The sequence below is a fragment of the Aythya marila genome (genome assembly GCF_965140915.1).
Source record: "Aythya marila genome assembly, chromosome: 16".
In the NCBI taxonomy this organism is placed as follows: Eukaryota; Metazoa; Chordata; class Aves; order Anseriformes; family Anatidae; genus Aythya; species Aythya marila.
In genome coordinates, this window is record NC_139057.1 from 8,321,073 (window position 1) to 8,339,538 (window position 18,466).

Consider the following 18,466-nt stretch of genomic DNA (forward strand, 5'->3'; position numbering starts at 1 on the left):
GTGAGCTGTCAGGTTCTGCACAAGGAAATCCAGACAAAAGGCATTCAAAATCAAATGCATGATAAAGTAACTGGATTCTTTCAGCTGCATATCACTATTAAGATACAGTAGTACTGTTTGCAGACTTTGTCACCTCCCATGGCTACCTCATAGGCAAGTTTGTACAGTACTCTTCATACAACTGAAGCTACAGTCATGCACGTATAAAGGAAGGTACAGGATAGAAGTCATATGGTTGGGCCTGAGACCAGCAGGCACAAAAGCTTTACACAAAAGAGCTAAAGAAACTGAAGTGTTTTGTTGCTAGGTAAATGTTTACAAGGGCTGCCAATGCATTAGATATGGGACAAAATATTTGTAAGTGGATCGAGTACAAATTAAAAAACTGCAAGAGTTATAACATACTTACAGTAACAGTGAAAGTCTCCAAATTGCCAGCAGCAAATGGTGAAGGAGGATGAAGAACCTTCTTCTAGTTTCATGTCCTAAACTTTACCGCAAGCAGTCGTCAGACAAGTGATACAATGCAAGATCAATTATTTGCAGCTACTGTAGGAATGAGCACATCACAGGTCAGACAACAGGACTGAGGGACAAGTTTCTTGAACTCTTGCATCCTTTCCACGTGTAAAGATTTGTTTCAGAGGAAGGGAGGAAGGAGCAGAGGAAGCAAACATTTAAGACTACTATGAAAACAGAACCCACTTAGCTGCCCAAGAGAAAACTTAAGCCCAACTAGATTCACACTTCAGAATAAGCAAGGGATGCATTCTTCCTCATTTTTACCTAAGAGTAATTGAGAAAAAAATATTTCATTTCTATATCTGTTTATTATTCCAGTCTGTAAAAATATAAGACTAATATACAACTACTACAGCTAGCTTGATTTTGTAAAATCAATCTTCATTCAGTGAGATACCAATGTACATTATACATCGAAGTTGTAAGAAAAATACTGATATTTGACATTTTAAACAAGTTCATTCATGTAAAAATCACATTGCAAGGAAAATTTAATTAGAAAATACATAATATTCACAAAAATACACATGTTAAAGACAGCTTGTGAGAACATTGTCCTAAATTTAATTCAGCTGTGGAAAAACATATGATTCACAGTTAGGCTTGACTTATCCAGTACCTTAGCAGAACTTCAAAGTAAATGCATCTTAATTCTATGAAGAATTTACTCTTTCCTATTAAGGTGCACTTAAACCTCCCAGTCGCAAGAAAGGAACAACTTCCCCCATGCATGTACACGACATATAACACTACTCAGAGGAATTTTAGTTTTCCACTCCATTTTTGAAATAATTTGGATATTTATAAATTAATTTATAAAATCTGGATTGAAAATACAATTTACATATATATGATACGTAATACACAAAGATTAACATTAATAGCAGCTTAATATTGTCAATCATGCATAGCAACCGCACTATCACTTCTGGATTTTTTTTTTTTTTATAGCTAAAGATAAAAATTTGTATAAAAACAGTCAAGCCTTTAAGCATTTTCTTCCAAGGAGAAAATTGTAAAGATGTTAAAAATATAGGAGGTAGTGAATGAAAGGCTAACGATATCAGCATATTTTCAAAACCCTATACTGAGCCCCAGTACCATTTATATATAAAATTTAGCCATTCATAATCAACCATTGATCATCCTGAAGTAACAATTTAAAAGTATTTCATCATAGTATATGCATTAGTAAGATATGGAAGAACTTTAGAAGTTTCATGGTCACTGCAGCATTAAGTGATTATATGCTGTGCAGTCTGTCATTGTAACTAAATACACTAGAAAAACATTTTTAAGGTTTAATTTTTATTTTTTAATCAAGTCCCAAATGCTTAGTTTTACTATATATGTTATCGAATTTCTGTAAAACAGAACATTATTTGTTAAAAAATATCATTGCATGTATTTAGAGATCAATCAGTTTGCAGGAAAGGTCCTAAGAGGTGAATCCTCATGCAATTTATAGTGGGACCCTAGTTAAGTTTCTACAAGTCCTTAATACTGGCATATATATCCAAAATATTCATGCATCTGTTAAAAGCACAAATTAGGTAACACAAGAGTTTGGTAGCACACTCACTTTGGGTGTTTGTACTTGAGCAATGAATTGCCTTGTAACATTAGCAGTCTCAGACTCAACCCTCCTGTGTAAGCTCACCTTGCACCTAAGCTGCAAAATACTGAAGTACCACAGCAGACCCAGAATGTATTTCCACCAAATGAAACCATTACATCTGAAGTAAGTGCACTACCAGTTCATCTTCTGTATCTGTGGACCTCATTCTCTTCTCATCCACGTGCCTTTATTCCTTCGATAATTCACAATACATTCAAGTAAACAAAAGGCACAGAAGTGCAAACTAGCGTAATAAATGAAAGTCACCATTGGCTGATGATTTCATACAGGAAAGTCTTCTGATAAAGGAAAAAAAAAAGATATCTTAAAGTAAACAATCTTCCTTCAATAAAGGAAGTGTAGAGCAGCACTGACAGAAAATATGCATATTTAAGATGTACACATTGCAGAACCATTTATTTTTCTCATTTCACACTAAGTGGATGTAGTAACTTCATTTTAATAATTAGCAATATAAGTAAAACACTTAAATTCTTGGTCTTGTGGGAAAACATTCCAGGGCCTCTCCAAATGCATACTAAGGAAGCCATAAATCAATCCAACAAAACCACCCTAACCTGCACTTGCAATGCATGCCATTGCCTGTTATGCCAACTCTCCGTAAATCAAAAGGGGCATTAACAAAGCCTTCCTTGACATCTATGAGACTCAAACTCCAATGTTAAATACTTGAGATTATTAATTCAAAATTAAACATCACTAATACCTGTAGCAATTTTGTTTGTATAATTACAAAGAGCTTAAACAAATGGAGTTTTACCCTCTGATGTGCTCTGAAGCCTTTTACAGGTGCCTAAACATTACTCTCATGTTAGTAGAATTACCAGAGGTAGATGTTTCCCCAAGATAGACTGGGGAAAAAGAACAGGATTAGCCTCCTTTCCTGCTTATTACATCTCCCCACAGGGCAGAACATGCGTGCAAAAACCCGAAGTACTGGCTCTGGTAAGCACAGTACAAGAACTGGCCGCATCCGACCTCTCTCAGAGGCTAGCCTAGACTGCTAGATCCCTGCTGAGAAGCTCCATGCATCCTTCTCCTCAACCCTATTTGTTCCTATCTCATTTTCCTGCAACAACTTATGTTCCCACCGTAGGATCAGGTAGGGAACAGTGCCAAGTGGTGAAAGGGGAGATCTCAAATGCGGAGAGTATTGTAGAAACCTTTCCTTACAATTGTCCTAGTAAATTTGCAGCTGATTATGTGCATGCTTGCTTGTACATTTGCAGTATCAGGACTTGTCATCAGTATTTTGCTTTAAATACAGCAACTTTGTAAGATTCAAAACACCCAATCAGCGGTGCACAGGAAGATCAGTATTTATGGTTAAGTTCATTAGAACAAATAGTTTTAATAACAGCTCAAGTTCTATTAAAGCCTCATCCTGACTTCAAGCTTTTTTTCTTTTTAATCCAGGAACTTGAGTCAATTTAAACTGCTCTGAATCATTTAGGTTTGAAAAAAGTGACTTTTCACATTTGATTCACTACAACAAACTTTTGCTAGTAGAAATCTTTACAGCTTCTACTAGGTCTGATTTTAACATAGATTACATAGTATGTTATTTCCATAGCATTATGTTTACATCTGAATTCTTTAAAATTTACTGGGATTAGCAATTAAATCCAATGATATCCTTAAATATAGCAAACTAAAATGAGAACAGGTCTTTGAGATACAGAAGTATTAAGACTTTCACATTTGAGTTCAAAAATCGTAGTGTCATTAAAAGTAAGTTAACACGGCCATAAAAGGCAGATTAAGAACAGTAAAGGTGCCTGACTAATGAGCCTGTGGTTGCACATTCATTTACAAAGGGACACAACTTCAGAAGCCCCCACCTCCAAGCCCTGACTGTTGTCAGGGTGCTGACCCCTGTCACCTACCACTGTTGCTCAACAAATCAGGGAGTTTGACCAATCAAGAATCTCTTCCCACCCCACCTCCTGCTTATTTTTGTTTCCTCGTACGCAGAGCCACACAAACAGCTCTACCAGCAAAACAGCAGACCAGAACAGGAATGAAGTGGCTAAAGCAGCACCACCGTACGTAAGCAGCACTTCAGTTGAACATGAAACCACAGCACATTAGATAATCGACCTCACACAATAATGGAAGTTTGCTTCTATAGAACCAGTAGTATTTCACATAAAAAAAAATCAAGTACCTTTAAAAGAAAGCTCACAGCCATCTCTTAACTATCCTTCATTTTCAGTTTAAATTTTCCTCATCCAATTTCAGTCAGTTATGAACTAACTGTTATCTTTGTGAAGTATTTACATGGAAGTGCAGAATTAACTGAAGTTAGTCAACTTATATCATTTTGAATGTCTCATATTTACTTTTTTCTCCTTTTAATCTAACTGCAGTGCTCAGTAGATGGAGAGGTATAAAACATATTACATATTAAACCAAATCAAAACATGTATGGCATCCTTGCTAAGTACAAAGTACACCAATGTAATTTCATAGCGTTATTATAGTTCCATCTTCTTCTAATGATTTATGATCTGGATCTTGTACTTCATATTCCATGCTAATGCTGCCTGCTGAATGATTCAAGTTCATCTCGCTGGAAGGAAGGAAGCCGTTTTGTGTTGACTCATGGAGTTCAATTTGCGTCAATGATTCTATGCTTTCGCTGGTAGGTGCAGCTTTTGGAATCTGCTGTGGCTCGCCACTGTCTTCAATAACAATGTCCTCTTCATCGCTCTCTTCTTCTCCTTGCAAGAAATTTGCTAAAATATTTGGTGTGCTACTTGGAAGGCTAGATTCAGTAGACTGACCAGAGCTGCCAGAAGTCCGACTGTTCCTCACAACGTTATTTCTCTGGTTTGCTGGTCTTACTGTAATGATCAAGTTACGGCTGTTTGCAATCATCATGTCTGTAACCTGATCAAGGCTTTTTCCTGAAACTTCTATTCCATTCACCTCCAGTACTTCATCATTGACAGCCAGCAAGCCTGTGCTTTGAGCCAGACCTCCAGGGACAAGCCTGGATATGAAAATCCCCGGAACTTTCTCTAATCCATGGGGTGTTACTCTGACACTAGAGCCATCTCGTATATAGAATCCCAGGGGTTTGTCAGTTCCATACTTGTAAAGCCGTACCCTGCGATGGGTTTCTGGAAGGATATCTACGTCTATAATAGAAGATACCGGTCTGAAGTCTTGCGGCATGCTAATGACAATGTGTGGTTTCTTCTTGTGGTTATCTGGACGTAACACATTTGATAAGACATTTTTCTTCCTTGTCATAGTATCGGTACCAAAGGCACTGTAGTCTGCATCTTCTGTAAGACATAGCACATGGATGATTAGATCACTTTATATATGGTCCATATAGCATTGCTATCATGTTTTAGGTTAACAGAATGAAATGCCCAGCCTAGAAGGTTTAAGGCTTGCTATAGTAGAAACATCTCTCTATACTTGAAACAAGAGCTTTAATGTTATGGGATTCATCAACATTTGTAATGGTTTCTGTTTCCTACTACCAAAGGAAAAACAGTACCCAAAAAATGTAAAGGAAGTCAGCAGTAGTAGAGACAAAGAATTATATTCTAGCTGCTCGAGAAAGGTTAGAATGGAAAGAACGAGTACATTCCTAGAAACGCTTTAATTTTATTCAGAGTAATTCCACTTGCTAGTTTTCTCTCCTCAAGTTTCAGATCATTGGAAAAGAAAGAATGAAAAAGGGAAAGCAGCCAGTGTGCCTATTATTGCCTAGCTCCTGGAAGCTGGCCAAGTGACCTGGATTCAAACTTCAGAAAGCTTATTCCATTCTGCGCTCCTTTCCCTGCCCCCCTGTGCAACGTAGGTAAAATGGCTGCGGAGCAGGAACAAAGAGACCTTATACACAAACACTTTTCAAGCAAGATTTTTCAAACAAACAATACTGCCACGATTTGGTACAGAAGTGTACAAATGGCTTAGACTGTCTTTAAAAAAAAACACATGCAAGTCAAATATCTTTAACAGGAAAAAACAGGTTTTGCAGAAATAATCTGATGTCCAAAATGCCTATGTGCCAAAGGAAGCTTTCTTTAAGTATACTCCAAAAACGATGAACTGAAATGCATTCAGATCCAAATTCCTTTGGATCTACACTGGTATTGCTGTGATGTTGCATAGACTTTTCTGCAGTGGATTAAAATCAAGCAGAAGTAGTTTGCACTAACCCTGGGACTCAGAATGGAGGATTTCTTTGTAACATCACATTATGATGCCATTGGTATGGCCACAGAAATAAAAGAATAGCTTTACATTTTAATCTGTGGATTGAAATAACTATGGGAATGCTATCCTAGTGTGAAATTTCAGGAGAACTGTTCAATTGTTGATGAAGTACAGCATGAGTCTGTAAACCAGAAGACTTCCCCCCCCCATACTAAGATGAAGATATGAGTGCATGTGCCAGCTGTACTTGGACTTTTCATTTCAGATGGCTTAACCAAAAAAGAACAGAGAAAGTAATTCCAAAGCAATAATCTATTCCAACTTGCAATACTCTTTCCTTCCCTGACATCAAGGCTACTGAAAATGAGTTGCTTTTTTAAAATATGCAGTTCATCTAAGACAACTGTGGACTTAGAATTCTACAACATAGAATTCAAAATAACACAATTTAAAGTTAGCCTACCAATAAAGTGATTATAAACTCGTTGTGTGTACAGAAAAGTAATAGTTCATCAACTGTTTAAAGAATGTCCTGAAGAGGGCTTAAATTATATATTTATATATATAAATATATATATGGAAGTTTTTAGTTGAAGAAACAGATCACATCTGAACAGGCAAAGCCATCTACTAAAGACTGAACATCTGTATCAAACTAAAGTTTAAAGATTGTAAGTTTCCTTACAAGAGAAGTTGCTTAACACAGAGGGGAGCAACTTCTGAATAAGTTTCTGCTACATTAGTCTTAGAAGTGACTCCTGAGTATATCTCAGCTACTTTCAGATGACATGGATGCCTCACATAGTAATTTTTACTTCCGTTCTTCCTCACATTTGGCCATCTTGTCATCCAGACCACTGCTTCTGTAAAAACTGCTAAATGAAGAAAGGCAATACTAACAGACTGTTCCACGCGTTAATTTACTACAGACAGCCCACGATGCTCTTACTTCACACATACAAGTATATGTTGGCTTCTCTCCCACTTCACACACTCAGCTTCTGTGAAATTTGTTTCCCTGCCTTAGGATCTGCACATGTAATAACAAAGATAATCAAGAGTCTCACAAGGAAAAGTAAGAAAGGAAAAGCAAACAGAAGAATCTACCTGCACCAGCTACACTTGAGCACGTTAAATTAGGTGACTGAATACAAGAAATAAATTTTAGTTTAGTTGGGAACCCAAGAGGCTCTCTCAGGTAAGCATGGAATTAATGCTGTTGTTCAGCAGAATTTTTCAGTAGAAAAAGGTATAGTTTAAGACTAAATTAAAATAATAACAGATCTAACACCAAGCAAGAGAACTTTAGAAATAGCTTAAAACTCATTCTTCAGATGCTTGAGTGTTAAGTCAGTTTTGTGTTGGAAGAGAGGCTCTGTTAAAACAACCACATGCAAAAACAAACTCCCAAACCAAAGAACTTAACAGGTGGACTATGTCTGAAGTGTAAAACACTTCTCCAAATGCACACTTCCCATTTCCTGTATAAAATGCAGTTTGGAATATCCAACTGAAGATCAGCCATTAAAAATCCTGCACTCCATAGCTGAAAACTAATATGTTGATTTTCTTCAGACAATGTGGAGCAATTCTTTTAATCTTTGCTTTAAGTTTATGATCAAAGAAAGAAGTATGAGTAGTAGCTTTGCCCTTATCTACTGACAACCCATCAAACCAGTTTCAAGTTAGACATCTGGTCATTACATTGTGAGGATCTTTGCAATTCAATGAGTTGCAATAGCCTTACTTTATTTGGAACTACAGCTGCTTACAAAACAAGGGCAATTGTGAAATAACATTAGACAGAAGGGTTTTGCTTTAAAGATCTTTCGGTGTTAAATACAGAGTAATGCACAAGTACAGCAAGGAAGTGATAATACAGGTAAAGATTATCAGACAAACAATAGATAATGGTGACCTGAATGTCAGAATTCAGTAACAACGTTAATGAGTGCAAAGGTTAATTTTTAGGTCATGATTTCTCCTTCCCCCACCAGCAGCTGGTATGCATTGTAGTGATTTCAAAAACTATGTAAAAACTTCTGTGCAGTCCATGATTAAGCACTAAGATTTCTGATGCTCTAAAGCTCTGGTTTTTATGCTGCACAAACAGCGGCAAATTCAGCAAGACTAGTGAAAAAATATTTCAAGTACCAGAGAGACACTGCATGGACAAGACACATCGTTTTGCCTCATTTCAAAAGCTTTGCTTCTTTTTGGTTTGCATCGACACATTTCTAGACATCTAGTGCTGCATTACTCCCAAATAACTATTTCTTTTGGAAGTTCTCCATAAAGCCATTGACTAAGTTGGATGCGCTCTGACTGATTAGTTCCATATTGTTCAGACCTTAGGCCATATTTTTTATTAGAGTAAGCTCATCAAAAAAAAAATAAAAGAAAAAATGTACATGCAGAACATTTTGGGTTAGAGCATGAAATACTGACAAAAGCAACGCTAGTATGTAGGTACCAATTAATACTGGTACCAGCGAAACACTAGGTTTCTACTAGCTTTAGTATAGGCATTGCTTTGGAAACAGTATCAAAACATTGTAGGTATTGCTTTTCTTACAACTCCTCTTCCATATCAAGTATTGCAACACTAAAAGGTGTTCACTTTCTGGTTTTCCTCCTTCAATTCAAAGTGCACACATTCAGACTCTCGTCAAAGATTCAAAGTACATGGCGGTTTCATACATCAGCTACGACAGAACGTGTACCGTAGCGAAGTTCCCAGCTTCCTGCAGAGGGCTGGTAAAGCTCCTCCAGCTTCCTGGCAGGCCACATACCGTGATCCCCCTCCTGCCGCTGCCAGGCCCACACGGTAGGTTTGGAATGTGCTAGCTACACAAACATACAGACACTGCGTGCATCCCAGAAGATTTACTGGCTCTTGCAAATGATCAGTCTGTTTCTGTGCTCTACCCAACGGTTAGCTCTAGAACCATGCACATGGCTTTTCACAGCTTCCTTCCCTGACCAGTACAATTTTGGAGCACACAAAAAAGTCATCAGCCTGTGTGGCTTTCCATGACTATCAGCAGATTAGGCCCTACATTTTTGACCAAATCAAGTCTCTCACGTTTGTAAATCATGAAGTGTAGCAGCAAAAGGAGTGGCTTTGAAAGAAATCTTATGTAAGTACATCTGTAAGAACTTATATCAGAGACTCAAGTGCTTCTGAAACTAAGAACAAAAATGTATTGGAAGAGATATGAACTTCTAAAGGCTGTTACAGGACAAACACTATCAGAAATCTTAACACTGAGCTGGTACTTTTGCTTTGAGACATACTTCAAGTTAAATGACGCTTTGCTGAAGTGAAATAGCATCCCAAAATTGCGAGCTATGTACATCAAAACATTTAAGAAACTAAAGCAGAGGAATCTTGGGTTCTTGCATCGCAACTAGTCTTAACAGTGTAAGAATTCAAAACTAGTACAAACCTTAGGATACACAGTTAAAATCGTATAATTTGGAGGGGGGGAGATAGCAAAAGGTTGATGAAGAAAACTCATCTCTCCATATCTCATCCAAACAGCATGACTGTTTAACTTCACTGCTAAACAACTTTTCTAAAGCAATATTCTCAAGTACAAAGGCATCTTTGTTCTGGCACCTAGCTAATCAGTTTAAAGCTGCAGTGCAAACTATTTTGGCATAAAGCCAAAGGACAAGGTGTTAACTACAGATAATGTTAAGAAGAACGTCCACATAGCATAGAATTGATTATTTGTTAACTTCAAACTCAAGGTGGCACCAATCTGTATATGCTTACTACATGAAATTTAAAACAACCAGCAAGTGCCAAATCTGGTTTCAATTTAACGTAGTTCAAGACATATTTACAGTGTTTTTCTGATCTGCTTGCTAGGCAATGTAAAGTTACCCCTCAAGAATTACATTTGCATAAACCCCAAATCCTTACTACAGTGGAGTACGAATGCAGTTTACCATTGTAAAATAAGATCTAACAAATCATGTCTTATCTAGTGACACATTATAACAAAACAGTATTCTCAGAAAAAGGACACGATGCAGCTGGGATCTTCCCCACTATTCTAAAAAGCCAATTTGTCTTTTCACCAAAATAAAGCTTTCTCATAGCAGAAGTCTACTTTAATAAGTAGAAATTAATTAATTCAAGAATCTACTTTTTACTCTATAAACCCATGTACAGTGCAGAACTGATATTGTAATTTACTATTCTTACAAGTGAGCTTCACGGACATTAGTGAAATACATAGTCTGAGTTATTGTCTGTATTATTTATCTATTTATAATGCAAAATCCCCCATGTCAAATTGCCCTTTAGTGCCTGTGGGGACTGTTTCCCCTCCATGATTTTATCTCCAGTAAGATTTTTCTCACAGACAGAGCGACTCCCATGCATCTGGATTTAATCATGATACATCAGTCTAACATTTAAATTCCAGATGTCAACAGTACCTGTTAATCTCTTAAACTGCTGAATAAAACTCCAATAGGCAACTACCTTCTGCAAACAGATAGCCATTCTGAATTTGTGCAATATCAAGTTCTAATTTAGACCTAACACTGAAAAATAAATATTTTACAGAAAGGTACTAATGGTTAGAAAAATTTGAGAGGATTAATACTTTCATTAGAAGATCTCCAGGTTTCTTACCACATTAACTAGCATACACATACTTAGGACAGACAGCTTTCCAGTTTTGCTAAATTAGGAGTCAGAAGTGATTATTAGACAAAAGTATGCTTACTCTGATGTGACAAAATTTCTAGGTTAGACTTGTGTTACCACAACTGTCACATAGCACAATTGCAAAAACACCCCGTTGCTCTCACTTCAACCCGTTGAAGTGTTCTTTGGATGCAGACTAATACTATTTAACCTGGATTTTATTGTAGTCTGCACATATCTTACACTAGCTTTCAAAAAATAATGCATTCTTCTAGACCAGTAAAATACCGTAATAAAATTTCATATCTTAAGACAATACAAACTTTCTTCCCCACACTGCTGTCACATTCCCCAGTGGCTTTTTGCCAAAGACCTTAAATTCCCAACTATCCTCACTGTGTATACAAAAAGAGGACACTTTTTCAACAGAAAACCCATAGGGAACCTTTCAGCTGATTTTATATAGTATAGGAAAAACCACAACAAGCCTTACAAGAAGAAAAAGTTGAATTGTTTATCACTGTAGTTTCAGAACAGCACAGATCAGAGCAGCCCCACTAATAGGAAATGTTCAAGTATTTGATTCTCAAATTTAGAGGTATAGTCAATAAACTGCCACAGCCATGCAGATGAATTAATCACACCTTAACAGTAAGACTGCTGCACATGTACCTCAAACTCCGGCAGCTCAGTATTAGTTACATAACTTATCAGAAATAAAACACAGAACCAATTATTTCCACATTTTCCATCATATAGACACCTGTTCTGCAAGACAATGATGTTAAACCTCAATGTAATCAACAAAAGTGATCAAAGTGGTCACAAATAACTCAGAACAAAGTACAGCACTGGAAGTGCTGGACTCACCGGGCTCCTTATTTCCTAAAGCTCTACAGCCAGAAGACTTGTGTCAAAGGGAAGGTGATGATGACAGCTACTACTTTCTATAAAGCTTTTCTTGCCAATCAATTCCTGTCATGATAAACTTATGTGGGTTAATCTTATTTCACGTTCTGTACATTATATCAATTCTATTCTCAGTTTCTTGCAGAATTGTAAGAAATAATCCATCATTCTCTAAATAAAGATACAAAGAATGAAGTGTTAAAGATGCTACGCTAGTATGAATTGGCATTAAGAGTTTAACGCTAGTAACAATTTAAAAACATATGGTGTTAAAATGTAACCTCAATAATCCCAGTCTGACAAAGTAGCTTATCTGTTTTCGTCATATGGCTACAGTAAGAGATTAAATGGAATCATAGACCTCTTCTACATCACCATTCTATTAAAGCAAATGGTTTGTCCCCTTGGCAATTCAGGGATGAAAGTATATAGTCCTTGCTATACTACACTCAACAAGACAAATACATTGTCAGAAACACAGCAGCTGGCAAGCAGCCACACTGGTTTTGAATATTGTTTTTCTGTCAGGCTGCTTGTTGTGGAGCTTGTTCATTTTGTGGAGTGGGAAAGTCAATAAGAGCTTCTGATGCCCTAGTGTTTTCTAAGGAAAATATGTCTGCCAACAAGCAACAGCCAGAAACAGCGCACATCTGTACAGAATAGCTAAGGAACAAGTCCATTGACTGTGTTATGACAGGAATTGCGCGTGCACACGTTCACATACATACTTACGCACATACATGCATCCACACACACTCCTGTATGCAAGTAGGTAGAAAACCAACAAATGCAGAGATTAATTTTTCTTGGCTTCTCTGGAGTAAAACAATTTCAAGTCCCATTACTACATTCCACCCCCTTCTCCAGTTCCTTATACTGGATATATTCTGCTAGACAAGAACAAATGCAACTTCAAAATTGATTTCTGCCTCCAGATCAAAATGAAAGCAGACACTGAAAAAGACAAACTGAACTTGTACCTAGAAAACATGCTATCTTTAAAAAGCAAGTTGACAAACTAAGCAGCATTTACATTTGCGAAGTTTGCACAATCAATTTGTCGTTTTGAAAGCTTCTGGTTGTTTTATTAGAAAAGTGTGATAAGAATAGCATATTAAAAGTTAGTCTTTATACTGATACTTAATACTTTATGTAGTAAGACCTTCTAGATTCTTTTCCATGCTGTAATGGTCTTTCCCCATGTCTGATCAAGGCTGGAATTTTAAATGAAACACATCCAACATATGGAGCATAAAACCCTAGAAATACTGAGTTGAAAGTTTATTTTCATTTAATTAAATGAAACCAGAATGAAGCATTTGCTAGAGATTTAACTTGATTTTATCCAACCAAACTAAATACAAGAAAAATGCACAAAGCATAAATAGGTTGCCTGAGGAAGAAGCAAGAGAGAAGAATTGTAAATAAATTTCATGATCTATAATTATGGAATTCAGCGTTGTAGAAGAGGGCATTTCCTCCACACGTCATCCTGTTACTGCAGCACGGTACTGCAAACAAATGATTCACCCGCTTCAAGTGTGCTTACCTTTCCTCTGAATGAAAATCCTAAGTAGAGGATTGGCTGTGGAAACTGCTTTATGATAGTTGTCGTCATTATTGATAGGCAGCAGGTCTCCGTGAATGTCTGTATATCCCACTAGAACATCAACATTGGGTATCTTGTGCACGTGCTGCAGTAATCCATAGAACTCCTCAAACTTCCCAGGTTTGGACCTCTCCAGAGAAAACCGTCGAAACTCTGCTCCAAACTACAACAAAATATACCTTTATTTGCATGGAAATCCAACATATACTCAAGCAAAAGTATGTTTTGTAATTAAAAAGAGTAAACAAAACTATAACCAATAATTTTGAAGGGGAGTACAAAGGTCCATTAACATTGTTTTTTCCAAAGTTCTCATAAGCTGCTTTCACTGCTGTTTGTGTCGAAGCATTTGCTAACACGGGAAGCTAGCATTAAGGTGACAAACCAGTGCAAGAATAACAGCAGATTCTCACGTGCTTCTGAAACAGCCATGCTCTGGGTAAGGGAGGGAACTGATACCCAGCACTGTTTGTTGGTGTCTCAAAAACAAGCGTGATTGACTTTCTGTGGTATGTGACTACCTGAAGGTTTTCAAGGAAGTTTCTGAGCACATTAGAATGGCATGCATAGCTTGATACGTGGCTCTGGTTAATGCATACAAGGCTTAGTAGTGTTCGTATTCCTAGCTGTTCAGACCATAAATAAAAAGCCACTTTGACCTGACGAATATAAAGAACGGCTCTCGACTTTCAGTACAAACTATGTACGTGCCCTAAAGCTTTAGTGAGATGGTCTTAAGGCAATTCTGCTGTTGCTTGGAAAGCAATCAAGAGGGAATCCAACCACTACCCCCCTTAAGAGCATTCAGAAGATTTGCCTCTGCCAACAAGACTCAAATCTTGATTGCACAGCCATTTAAAATGTAGCTGCATCCAAAGTTTAAAACAGATGAGATGCAGACAATACACAATGCCACACACTTCATCAGTGGCACTGTGCTTTCAGGGGTTGCATGTGCATTTAGTCATTATGATCATCCAACAACAACAAAAAACCACAACAACAATAAAGAAACACCCAAAATAACCCAGCTCCCTATTCCACTAAAACTTTACTCCCCTAAGTAAGATACTTTTTTTTTTTTTTTTTTTAATAAACTAATGCTAACAATGCTTCAAGCTTAATTGTAAGCAGAGCACGAGGGCACATAGAACAAAATACTGGCTGAAGTCTGAGCTTCAGTGTCCTGTATGTGCTACCCGCAGCAGACGTGAGGATGCACAATACCAGGCCTCCAGACCAACCCTACCTCACATTTGATTACAGCCTTTTGGAGAATAAAAGCTTCAGAGTTCACACATACAAAGAAATGAAAACAAGGAGATAAAGACCCTGATGTTAGTAGGGTGTTAATGTGCTAACTCCAACACTACACAGCAAAGCACCCTGCCCTGCCCCAACACCTCTCCTTCCTGCAAAAGGTGCAGTTAAAGGCTATAAGCATTCCTCTCCTAGAAACACTCCAATAATAGGAACATTAAGTCAGGAGAATGATTCATGTGTGCTTACCAAAAAGCAAACAGCCGCCTGCAGGAGGCCCTCCCTCCACGTCAGAGGCAGCATGCTCAGTTATGACGTCAGTGAAAGAATTTGTCTCGTGTTCCTATTTAATCTTGCTTCAGCTATTTGAAGTATGAACGCTACAGAAACTCTCCAGGCATTGCACCAAATTCCATTTGCTTGGCTTTGAAAAACTATGTAGTTTAAATACTATTACGTTAAAAAAGCCAACAAACCTACTCTCAACTTGAAGGAAGCGTTAAGTCCTACTGTAGGAGGCAGACAAAGGACCAGCTTTTCAAACTTGGGATTTCAGTTTTCCACATGATTTTATATGAAGTTGGTGCAAACACCAAGAAACAAATCATCTGGCTATTACTTCCTAACGGGGCTTGCCAGATGCTCGATGCTATTAGGAAGCAGATAAACACAAAAGTAAAACCATGCAATTTCATGGGCAGTTTATTTTATCCTTCTGAATTGTTTTCGGTTTATATCAAATATTGCACTCCAAGCCATTAAAGAAAAAAAGATGCACTGGCAAAAATTAACAACTTGTAAGAAGTTTAAAGGAGACAAAAGATTCAGAGAGACTAATTTAAGAAAGGAAAGCTTCCTGCTGCTGGAGCTGGTTACAAATACTTGCTGTTACGTGGTAACTCATCTGGGAAAACACAAGCTATGTCAACTTACTAAGAAGTTACTAAAGGACACAAGTAAGACTGGCCTTTGAGAGGAATCTAAGTCCTCTGTAACACAGCCTACTGCTGCTATACTATTAGTGGTCTCCAGCAACAGTGACAGAACAAAACTTAGAGCTACCGTATCCATCTTTGTCTTATCAGTATTAGATTTCATTCTGAAAAAAAATACTGTCCCAAGTCATAAGGGGAGGGCAGGACAGGGACCTGAACTTTCTATCTCAGGATCCAGAAGTTTATCTGGGAGCTTTCATACCATCACCAGAAACTCTAAGAGGGTGTATAAAACTTGTCTGTGATTAGAGAAAGGGTTAGCCAGAACAAATACAGTATGGGGCTTCCCAGGGCTAGCTCAGACCAGTTACCCAAATTGAGCAAGCTAGGCTACAAAAATAGTTTTCCTCATATAACGAGTTGGGCTGTGCTGACATCTTTGTCAGTAAGGGCACGATTATTGATTTGGAGTACCTAAATAAGGAGCTGTGCATCACAGCCTTCAAAGCCAGGCGGTAATGCTCCCCTCCACCTCCCACAGAACCTTTCTTTTCAGAATTCCGTATTTTCATAGAAGGAAGATGACTACCATGCTACATTAAATCAAGGTGAGTTTAAATAATGCATTAGCGACAAGTAGTTCGAGGAATGCCTTGAAACCTGCTTTATAATATGCACTTAAGAGACAGTCCCTATTCATTAGAACTTCAGCACTTCTCTATGAATACCAAAGGGTGCATCGCTCAGCTGATCTCCAGATACATTTTAAATCAAGCAAAGCACATGATGGGGGAACATCAAACCTAGCGATCTGGGCTAAGGCAAGGCATATTCCACAGCAACAGCTATGTTTAATTAGTATTTGGAAGCGTGGCTGCCAGGTATTCCTGTGTATTTTGACTTTGGCCACATGAAGGTTAAGTTAACAACACTTTAAAAAAATCATTACCACCAACGCAAGCTAGAGAAGCCAACCACATGTTTTGTAGTAGAAGTTTCAGCATTTTGCCATATTAATCTTAAAAAAAAAAAAAAAAAAAAAAAAGGAAAAAGAGAAAAAAAAGACACCCATGTCCTAGCTGCTTCACCCACAGTGCAGTCGCGATACCCGATTTGCAGGAAACGACAGGACACAACACAAGCAAACAGACTGGAGACTAATTTAGAAAAAACAGAGACACACGAGATGCATTCACAGATAGAAGAAAACACATTCCTGTAGAGGTGAGCACAGACAATGGAAACGGGTTTTTAATCTCAAGTTATATGTATTTTTTAATAGCTTGACACCAATTAAGATGTCTCAGATCCCACATCTTTACTGTTGTAAATTTTAGTTTGCAAGTAACTGCAAAATGATAAGTCGAGGAAATATTATCCATCCAAACCAAAACAAAGAATAAAATGTTTCAGAACCCTAAAGATTTGCCAACAAGACCATGGCTCAGCAGCACACAGAAATTAACAATTGGAAGAACGGATGCAGAGATAATGGTGCAAGATGATTCAGAGAACCGTGCGAAGCTTTGACAGCAAGGAACTGTTGGTATAAGCCACAAGAGAGATACGGGCTTGATAAAGTAACTCCCAGTGTAAAGTCCTTGAGGAGTTTTTAAAGGCAAGTGCTGTGTTAAGGGAAGGCAGCCAGGTAGCTACTCTACCAAACAGGGCGAGCTGTAAGAATATGCTCTACTTTAAAAACAAATAAACAAAAAAAACAACAATAGAGTATAGAAATGTAGAGCCATTAAGTTAAATAAATACATATATATTTCTTTCCAGGTTTGGACGAAGAAGAGGTTTGGGCTTTCCGCCTAAAACCCCTCTTTCCCCTCAGACACCCGCACCTTCTCCCCCTCCACCTCCTTCCCCTCCTGGGCAGGGCTGGGAGCCCAACACCCCCCCCAAACCCTCAGACCCCTTTTACCCCCCCCCCCCGGGGACCACAGACACCCCCACAGCGCCCCGGGGGCGCTCCAGGTGAGCCCACCCCCGCCCCGCGGCACCCACCTTGCTCTTCACCTCCATCGTGCCCAGGCCCCGGCTGCCCGCGGCCCCGCGGTGAGGCCGGTTCATGCCGCCGGGAGGGGCCGCACCTCAGCCTCGTCCCCTTACTCAGCTCCGGGGGCCCTCCGAAGAGCTCTGGGGAAAGGAGCGAGGCGCCAAGGGAGGGATCGAGGCGGGGAGCGAGGCCCGAAGCCGCCCGCCCCCGGCGCCGTCCGCCCGCCGCCTCCCGCCGCCCTCACAGCGGGGCCGGGGCGGGGCCTGGCGGCCGCCCGCACCTGCCAGCCGCGGGGGAGGCGGGGCCGCGCCGCCGAGCCGTCACCGCGCCTGCGCAGCCGGGCGGGGCCGCGCACCTGCCGCTCGCGGGCATGCGCACTGAGGGAAGGGGGGGGCGCGGGGGCGCGCACCTGCGGCAGAGCTCGGCGGGGTTCCAAGATGGCGGGCGGCACCCCGCTGAGGGGGGGTAGCGGGTGGGACGCGATAGGGAAGCACGGGAGGGTTTTTTTTAGGAAAAAAACTCAGGGAGCGGGCGTGGGATGCGCCTTGGTAACCTTTGGGCTGGAGGAGCTGGGGCTCGTGTGTAAATACGGGGCTGTGGCGGCTGGAGAGCAGCGCTTCGCCCCCCCTTCCTCCTCCTCCTCCTCCTCCTCAGCCCCCGTGCCTGGCCTCAGGCTGTGGAGCGCCCTCTGCAGCGGGAGGTGCCTCTGCCCCTGCTGGGGTATTAATAATTAATAGAATTAAAT

At 39.3% G+C, this 18,466-nt stretch overlaps 1 protein-coding gene across 1 annotated transcript; it reads right to left on the bottom strand.

Annotated features, from left to right (window-relative positions):
• Nucleotides 1–794: 794 nt before the first annotated feature.
• On the bottom strand, nt 795–17,969 carry PARD6B (par-6 family cell polarity regulator beta). Its single transcript, XM_082773091.1, has 3 exons — nt 17,730–17,969; nt 13,465–13,687; nt 795–5,454 (listed from the first exon to the last, which is right to left on the bottom strand). The coding sequence occupies exons 1-3, from the start codon at nt 17,793–17,795 to the stop codon at nt 4,628–4,630; spliced, it is 1,116 nt and encodes a 371-aa protein (XP_082629217.1). The 5' UTR covers nt 17,796–17,969; the 3' UTR covers nt 795–4,627.
• Between the last annotated feature and the right edge of the window lie 497 nt (nt 17,970–18,466).